The sequence below is a fragment of the Oncorhynchus kisutch genome, unplaced genomic scaffold (assembly GCF_002021735.2).
Source record: "Oncorhynchus kisutch isolate 150728-3 unplaced genomic scaffold, Okis_V2 scaffold1347, whole genome shotgun sequence".
Classification (NCBI taxonomy): domain Eukaryota; kingdom Metazoa; phylum Chordata; class Actinopteri; order Salmoniformes; family Salmonidae; genus Oncorhynchus; species Oncorhynchus kisutch.
In genome coordinates, this window is record NW_022263292.1 from 75432 (window position 1) to 85000 (window position 9569).

The following is a 9569-nucleotide window of genomic DNA, read 5'->3' on the forward strand; positions in this document are numbered from 1 at the left end:
CTGTCTCTTTAGTCAGGGTGTTGTAACTGGTCTGTCTCTTTCGTCAGGGTGTTGTAACTGGTCTCTCTCTTTAGTCAGGGTGTTGTAACTGGTCTGTCTCTTTAGTCAGGGTGTTGTAACTGGTCTGTCTCTTTACTCAGGGTGTTGTAACTGGTCTCTCTCTTTAGTCAGGGTGTTGTAACTGGTCTGTCTCTTTAGTCAGGGTGTTGTAACTGGTCTCTCTCTGTAGTCAGGGTGTTGTAACTGGTCTGTCTCTGTAGTCAGGGTGTTGTAACTGGTCTGTCTCTTTAGTCAGGGTGTTGTAACTGGTCTGTCTCTTTAGTCAGGGTGTTGTAACTGGTCTGTCTCTTTACTCAGGGTGTTGTAACTGGTCTGTCTCTTTAGTCAGGGTGTTGTAACTGGTCTGTCTCTTTAGTCAGGGTGTTGTAACTGGTCTGTCTCTTTAGTCAGGGTGTTGTAACTGGTCTGTCTCTTTCGTCAGGGTGTTGTAACTGGTTTGTCTCTTTAGTCAGGGTGTTGTTACTGGTCTCTCTCTGTAGTCAGGGTGTTGTAACTGGTCTGTCTCTTTCGTCAGGGTGTTGTAACTGGTCTGTCTCTTTCGTCAGGGTGTTGTAACTGGTCTGTCTCTTTAGTCAGGGTGTTGTAACTGGTCTGTCTCTTTAGTCAGGATGTTGTAACTGGTCTGTCTCTTTAGTCAGGGTGTTGTAACTGGTCTGTCTCTTTAGTCAGGGTGTTGTAACTGGTCTGTCTCTTTCGTCAGGGTGTTGTAACTGGTCTGTCTCTTTAGTCAGGGTGTTGTAACTGGTCTGTCTCTTTAGTCAGGATGTTGTAACTGGTTTGTCTCTGTAGTCAGGGTGTTGTAACTGGTCTGTCTCTTTCGTCAGGGTGTTGTAACTGGTCTGTCTCTTTCGTCAGGGTGTTGTAACTGGTCTGTCTCTTTAGTCAGGGTGTTGTAACTGGTCTGTCTCTTTAGTCAGGATGTTGTAACTGGTCTGTCTCTTTAGTCAGGGTGTTGTAACTGGTCTCTCTCTGTAGTCAGGATGTTGTAACTGGTCTGTCTCTTTAGTCAGGGTGTTGTAACTGGTCTCTCTCTGTAGTCAGGGTGTTGTAACTGGTCTGTCTCTTTCGTCAGGGTGTTGTAACTGGTCTGTCTCTTTAGTCAGGGTGTTGTAACTGGTCTGTCTCTTTAGTCAGGGTGTTGTAACTGGTCTCTCTCTGTAGTCATACTGGTTATATAAGAGAAAAATGCTTCTCCGGAGAGTCCTTGATGCATCAGCTACTGGTTAAAACTCAGTTTCTTATTGCTACTGTAAGTGAGAGGCCTTTAAAAACAGACTGTGCAGTAGACAGCAATGTTCCCTCTAAACTGCACACGTGAGTGGCCACTCACTTCCTCCAGGACTGCTGCACAGAAGAAACATCAGGTGGAGGTGGAAGAGATTGAACTTCACCGAGTTCAACCCCATTAGTTTGCACTATAAAGATCAATGTTTTTTTCTGTGATCGAATCTATATCCTATCAGCCCCTTTTCAATGCAACAAACCAAAACAAATATAACTTTGCAAGATTGAGTCTGTGATTTTGTTTAAGGCAGACCCAGAGCACAACGGAGTAGAATTTTATTGGAAGGGGTTGCCCACCAGTGGTGCATTTCACATCAGTTCAGATCAGAGCGCAGAATCGCTCAAGTGCACATTTCTTGATATTCTTTGCTAGTTGATGAGTTATTAGCCTGCTTCCAACTCACACCTTCAAACACATAGATCCCCTGAATGCAGCTCACTTTCCAGCCCACTTTCCAGCTCACACTCTCAAACACTTACATCCCCTGAATGCAGCTCACTTTCCAACCCACTTTCCAGCTCACACTCTCAAACACTTACATCCCCTGAATGCAGCTCACTCTCCAGATCCCAATCACCTAAATTCTAATCACCGTTCACTCACCTGTATGTCATTATCACACACTATTTAGTTCAGTTCTTTGCACCCCATCACTGTGAGGTATTGTTTGTTTTGTGACACTTCTTTTGGAGCGCTGGGTTGCCTGTGATTTACGCCTCCTGTGTATGATCGTTTTTGCCTGCCTCACTAACACGCCCTTTTCCTATTCCCTGCCTTTACTTTGGCCTATTGGATTTCCTGTTACCTACCTATTGCCTGATCTCCCGGACTACGTTACTAGTCTTTTCCCTGCCTGTACTGTTACACTTTTGGACCCCCTGTGTATGACCTTCTGCCTGCCCCTGGACCCAGCTACCTGCCTCCTCCTGTGTATGACCTTCTGCCTGCCCCTGGACCCAGCTACCTGCCTCCTCCTGTGTATGACCTTCTGCCTGGACCCAGCTACCTGCCTCCTCCTGTGGTCCTTTGCAATAAACACCTGCTGCACCCTGCACTTGAAACCAGCTCTCTGTCTCCCCTCTTGTTCATTACATGTATACTTCAGTGTAGGTCAGTAACGGGAGTTATTGCTTCCTACAAGAGCACACAAAGTGCAGGCTACATTTCAAACTGTCTTTGAAAAACCAGTCAGGTAAAAAGCTTATGTCTTATGTCAATAAGCCAATAGGCAGAGGGGTAGCCTACATTGTCTGATTCGCTGTAAGGTTAAAATAATTCATTTAATTTTGTGGAGTGGAGTGGTGTCTTGCATAATACAACAATGCCATTTACTACAGTCACCTATTTGGCCCATGGTGTTACAGACCAAATAAAACATTAGTAAGTAGTATGATTAGAACACCGTAGTTTTAGTAAGTAGTAGCAAGACAAATGTCAGACACGGCCTATGTGGTTTGTCTTTGAGGCAGGTTGACAAACATAAAATAGTGCAATAATTTTAGGATATATTTTAGCCATTGACCTTTTTTAAATTGATCTGATCAATAGACAAAGTGGAGGAAAACTGTACTTACATTAAAACAATTGCAGATCAAACAATAGCATAGTATTCTTTCACTGTAATTGCTACTGTAAATTGGACAGTGCAGTTAGATTAACAGGAATTTAAGCTTTCTGCCAATATCAGATGTGTCCATGTCCTGGGAAATGATCTTGTTTCTTACAACCTCATGCTAATCGCATTAGCCTACATTAGCTCAACCGTCCTGTGGAAGTGACACCGATCCCGAGGAAGATAACGTTGTATCTGGCTCGTTCGTTCATCTCAAGTTGTCACGTTCGCTGTCTTCAAACTCCCTATCATAAATGAGCCAAGGCTCAGCGTGCATGTAATTCCTTTAATCGAAGTGAAACCTTCACAAATCAAAACAGGTAAACTGAATCCAAACGTGCCGCAACCATCGCGCACACAAACACTCACAGAAAATAAATGATTACCCACAAACACAGGGGGGAAAAAGGCTGCCTAAGTATGATTCCCAATCAGAGACAACGATAGACAGCTGCCTCTGATTGGGAATCATACCTGGCCAAACAAAGAAATAGAAAACTGGAATGCCCACCCACATCACACCCTGACCTAACCAAAGAGAGAAATAAAAAGGGTCTCTAAGGTCAGGGCGTGACACAAGTGGCTTGCAGTTCAGGAAGACCTGTATCCACAGCAGCAGCCCAGGGAACTACAGAGACTTAATGTAAGGTCAAATTCAAAACAACAGAAATCCCATAATTAAAATTCCTCAAACATAGAATTATTTTACACCATTTTGAAGATAAACTTGTTGTAAATCCAGCCACAGTGTCCGATTTTAAAAAGGCTTTACGTTGAAAGCACACCAAACAAGTATGTTAGGTCAGTATCTAGTCACAGAAAAACACAGCCATTTTTCCAGCCAAAGAGAGGAGTCACAAAAAGCAGAAAAAGAGAAAAAATGAATCACTATCCTTTGATGATCTTCATCAGATGACACTCATAGGACCTCATGTTACACAATACATGTATGTTTTGTTCGATAAAGTTCATTTTATATCCAAAAATCTCAGTTTACATTGGCGCGTTACGTTCAGTAATGTTTTGCTTCCAAAACATCCGGTGATTTTGCAGAGAGCCACATCAATTTACAGAAATATTCATCATAAATGTTAATGAAAATACAAGTGTTATGCATGGAACTTTAGATAAACTTCTCCTTAATGCAACCGCTGTGTCAGATTTCAAAAAAGCTTTACCGAAAAAGCACACCATGCCATAATCTGAGTACAACAAAACAAGCCATACAGATATCTGCCATGTTGTGGAGTCAACAGAAGTCAGAAATAGCATTATATTATATTATATGTTCGATAAAGTCCATTTATGTCCAAATACTTCCTTTTTGTTTGTGTGTTTAGTACACAATCCAAACTCACGAGGCGCGGGCAAGTCCAGGCGAAAGTTCAGATGAAAAGTCATGTTACAGTTCGTAGAAACATGTCAAACGATGTATAGAATCAATCTTTAGGATGTTTTTAACATAAATCGTCAATAATGTTCCAACCGGAGAATTGCTTTGTCTGTAGAAATCCGATGTAAACGCAGGTCGCTCTCACGTGAGCGCACGTGATCAGTGTGTGTGATCAGCTCATGGCACTCTCGCAGAGCCCTCTAACCAAATCTACTAATAATGTGCATATATTAGGAACTGGGCCTGAGTAGCAGGTAGTTTACTCTGGACACCTTATTCATCCAAGCTAATCAATACTGCCCCCCAGTCCCAAATAAGTTAATATTTCACTACTCATTGATGAGCCCTCGAGGACAGAAAAATTGTGACCAAGGTGATGGTGAGAGCTTCGAAATAGATATATTTTATCATGTGCTTGACAGTCTCACAGCTAAGCTGCAGAGGTGTTTTTCAAAGAAGAATTGCGAGATCATGCAAGGGGTCCTGTTTGCCTTTGACCTTTGAGTCAGATTTAGAGGACATCAATCATGAGGTTCATCAAACCAAGCGGCTTCTTGATAGGAGAGAGAAAAGTGGAAGGGACAGACCGTCTACTCTCCTTGACTTTGTTGTGTTTCTAGAACCTTCTAAAGATGTCTTCCATGAGCTATTTCGATGCTGTAGGATTTCTGTTGTTACACCAGTCAGCAGTGCTTGTTGCGAGAGAAGCTTCTCAGCTTTACTGATTAAAACACACCTCAGGACAACAATGGTTGAGGTTAAGTCACCTCTGAATTCTCAGTGTTGAGTCAAGGAGGGCAGGCTCCCCCAACACGGATGAGTTTGGGAAACATCTGTGTCGTTGTTATTCTTATTATTAAAGTGATAAACAGGTTAATAATTGGACTCACTTGTTTTTTAATAAGCATAAGCCTATGGCAAATCACATGACATGTTTCTAATAAAAAATAATGAAGAATCATTTTACAGAGTACAGTATGTCTACATTCTCTCCTCTTAATCTAAACACAACAATTATTTGTCTTATTTTTTCTCTTCCTCATTCTCTTAATTTTCTTCTTACTCCTCTTTCTCTCTCTCACCATTATCAGGCTGTCCTTTCCCCCAGTACCTAAAACAACACAGAACACAGAGAACCAGACAGTCAGACAGTGTGGTACAAACATCCTCCATTATAGACACAGTCCTATGTGTTTACAGTTTTAAGGAAACACTCTGTAAGATGTAATCAAGAATGGATCATTAACAATGACATGTATTTTTTATATAATGACATTTTAATCTAAAAATATGACTTGATTTCTAAGATACATCTCTAGTTCTCATAGAATGACATTCATACGTAGAAACATACATTTTTATGAATATGATTGGAAGCAATATATCATTGTTGTTTTGTATCTCCATATCACAAGGTAAAATGGTCAAATCTCTCACCCTGTGGTCAGTGTCGTGCCGTCCACCCACTTCCAGGTCCCCTCAGTAACAGAGTCAGTCAGACCAATCCAGGCTCTCAGGTGGAGGTTGAAGACAAATGTCTATTGTTGAGAAAGATAAAGATAATGTCACCCTTAATATATTTATAAAATACTGCAAACATATTAGTGTACTGATGAAAAGTATACCTACTCCGCTTCTCTCTCTCTTTCTCTCTCTCTCTCTCTCTCTCTCTCTCTCTCTCTCTCTCTCTCTCTCTCTCTCTCTGTCTCTCTCTCTCTCTCTCTCTCTCTCTGCTGTTTATGATCACGAGGTCTGCTCCTCTCCCCTTACAGTCCTGTCTGTTCTCTCTCACCTGTTCCTCTCTACTGTTTATGATCACGAGGTCTGCTCCTCTCCCCTTACAGTCCTGTCTGTTCTCTCTCACCTGTTCCTCTCTACTGTTTATGATCACGAGGTCTGCTCCTCTCCCCTTACAGTCCTGTCTGTTCTCTCTCTCACCTGTTCCTCTCTACTGTTTATGATCACGAGGTCTGCTCCTCTCCCCTTACAGTCCTGTCGGTTCTCTCTCTCACCTGTTCCTCTCTACTGTTTATGATCACGAGGTCTGCTCCTCTCCCCTTACAGTCCTCTCTGCTCTGCTTCCAGGTTTTCTCCTCAGTAGACAGGAAGTACAAACTGGAGTCAAAGTATCTCCATCCCTCCTGACAATGCTGCTCTGTTGAAGAGCAAAGGTGAACACATTGAGAAACTTAGTCAGTATCTCTATACTCAAAAACCCATTGATATATAATTATTATAATTTATCACAGTTTATATCTCACCTATCACAAAAAGCTTTGCCTGAATATGGCCTTTCTCTGTAGTCAGGTTGTTGTATCTGGTCTGTAGCTGGTCTCTGTCTTTAGTCAAGTTGTTGTATCTGGTCTGTATCTGGTCTCTCTCTTTAGTCAGGTTGTTGTATCTGGTCTGTAGCTGGTCTCTCTCTTCAGTTGCGTTGATTTTAAAAAGGGAGAAACTCTGGAACAAGTTGTTCCTTTTATCCTCAAAATCTTTGATTTCTCTGTTATCTACAAAGTATAAACACATAGTTACTAAGTAAAACACCTGGTAAATAGGCTTAGTAACCAGCACTTCTTACAATTAGGTGATAAGCAATGAACTTGGAGACAAACTCACAGTAGACAGACAGGCCTATGATCCCAGCCAGTAGAACACACAGCAGCCCCAGAAATACTGCAGCAACTAGGGAGGGTCTCTTCACTGAGCTATCAGGCTCTGTGGACACATACAAGATACTTTAATGTTTTTTTTTTTGTGTGTCTGCGTGTGTGTGTGCGTGTGTGTGTGTGTTACCTGAGTGCTGGTCTCCTGGTCCATTATTAGGAGCAGTGTCTGCTGTCTCTTCTCTCTTGGTGCTGGTCTCACCATCTCTCAGGGTGTCTGCACTGACGTAGATATCCACAATCCTCTCCTCCATCTCACCTCTGTCAAATTTGACCTTCTTGTTCATATCTGGTTCAGCATTGATTACCTTTGACATCTTTAACAATACCTAAGTCTTTCTTTCTATGTAGGTCTACTATACATTAAGTCTCTGCTTCTAGAATGAATGTGGTGGTCTTCCAACTTGGTTGCCAGAAGGCGTCGTACATCAACTGCAAGCCCTCTATACGTTAAGTCTCTGCTTCTAGTGATATCTCTGAATCATCTGTTTGTCTCTGTCTGTGTGACTGCTGTAGGCGTTAACTCTAGGGAAGAATCAACAAAATGACACCGGTAGTTGTGGCTATGCTAATGCAAAAATAGAACAAGTTTGCACACTGTGTCTGTGCGTGTGAGAGATTGTTACAGTGGTTATTGTTAAACCATTTTCTGCAGAACAATATAAATCATTCCATGTCTCTACATGTTCATCTTGTCCAGAGTATATCTCAACACAGTCCTCCTGCCCAGGGAACGGGACTTGCTATTTGTTATGATGGACAAGACACTATCATACCAGGAAGATATAGATCATAGAGGGGAAGTGGAGAACAAAGACTAGCTGTTAACATATATTAAATATCATATGTAACAGCCCCAAGATAATTCAGGGTGTTTCCAGAACTCCTCCTTCCTTTCACCTTTCTGCTGATTTGGACCCTCTGTTTACTCCCAAATATACATCAACATGTTCAGGAGGTCCAGGACTACAAACATGGGTCATTATAATTTCCAGACAATAGATTTTTCACCACAAGATTACACCACGTGGATATTGAGGGTGGGTATGATTAACAAGTGAGGATCAACCTGATTGGTTGAGGAGTTTTGAGTGACAGCTGGTTGAACCACTGAAAATATCCACTTCGATTCACTTCCCTCTTTTGGGCCCAAATAGGGGAACAACAGTCAAATATGAGCATTTGATATTGTGCTTATTTGTAACTTGACAATAAAGACTGACTGTCAAAGATTATTGGTGCGGCAGGATAGCCTAGTGGTTAGAGCATTGGACTAGTAACCGGAAGGTTGCAAGTTCAAACCCCCGAGCTGACGAGGAACAAATCTGTTGTTCTGCCCCTCAACAGGCAGTTAACCCACTGTTCCTAGGCCGTCATTGAAAATAAGAATTTGTTCTTCACTGACTTGCAAATAAAGGTTAAAAAATAATAATAATAAGTAACATCCTTTGAAACCCTTTGATTGGTGATACAGTTGACTACTTACTCTATGTAATGGTGGTTTGGTACTGTTGAGAATGTCATCACCAGGCCTAAATTGGAGCATGTAAATATCTGTTGAATATATTTGAATTGGAAGTTATGTGAATGCACAAAGTCAAATGTACTGAATTCATGTTGAACCTGATGATGTGTGAAACATAACTACTGGTACACAGGAAGTTACAAACAGGAAATAAGTAGGACTTTTATTCATATGATACTACAAACAAATACAACAATAGGTGTGTGTGTGTGTGTGTGAGAGTTAGAGAGAATTAAGGAGACCTGTCTCCTGTAGGGAGGGAGGGACGGAGAAGGGGGGGAACACAGAGAGGGGAAAGATAGAGAGAGAGAGAGAGCTTAGTCAGACAACTGATGTAGCTGATAAGAACTGGTAGCTTACACAACCAATTCCTTTCATATCATGTTGAGAGGATATGAGAAAAGGAGGCCATTTTAGAGTTTTGAAACAAGACCCTTACCTAGCTTACAACGGAGAGACGCAGGAATGTGTTGTTCAAGTCTGTGGCTCCAGCAGCCTCGGCATCGATGGTCAGGGTTATATCCGTTCCTGATGGGGTGCTGGCGGGCGCCGTGAGGCTCACCGTACCATTGGCCGGCCACCATGGAGAGAGATGCTGGCAGAGAAAGAAGAAGTGAATCTGAGATTGTTGGTGGCTCCCGACAGTAAAGGTTCCTCCGGTTCTGTTGGCCGTTTCCATGGTGAAGGGGATGGAAATGTTAATTAGAGGGGAACTTTAAATTTGTTTGTGTGTGTGTGCGTGTCTCAGTGTGTGTGTGTGTGTGTGTCTCCTTGAGTGTGTAGGTGCTTGTGTGTTTGTCCTCTCAGTACTTTTCTGATCTCTGTCAGTGACGAACTGCAGGAGAAACTGTTCTATGTATTCAATCACATTCAATCAGGAAGCTGGTCGACCTGCTAGGACAGTTCTGCAGAATCTCTCCTTTCCACAATGTGTTCATGTTAGTTTGTAGGCCAAACCGCTCAGACCCCACAGACGTTTTTGTGAGAAGAGCGATTTTGGGGATGTCTCATGTTCTGACAAACATATAGCT

The 9569-nt window shown here is 42.2% G+C and overlaps 1 protein-coding gene across 1 annotated transcript; it reads right to left on the reverse strand.

The window, feature by feature from the left end:
- Positions 1-5230: 5230 nt before the first annotated feature.
- On the reverse strand, positions 5231-7517 carry LOC109886974 (C-type lectin domain family 4 member M-like). The gene is made up of 6 exons (XM_031818356.1): positions 7144-7517; positions 6967-7065; positions 6612-6857; positions 6363-6505; positions 5788-5888; positions 5231-5461 (listed from the first exon to the last, which is right to left on the reverse strand). Exons 1-6 carry the CDS (start codon positions 7328-7330, stop codon positions 5410-5412), a joined length of 828 nt encoding a protein of 275 aa, XP_031674216.1. The 5' UTR covers positions 7331-7517; the 3' UTR covers positions 5231-5409.
- Between the last annotated feature and the right edge of the window lie 2052 nt (positions 7518-9569).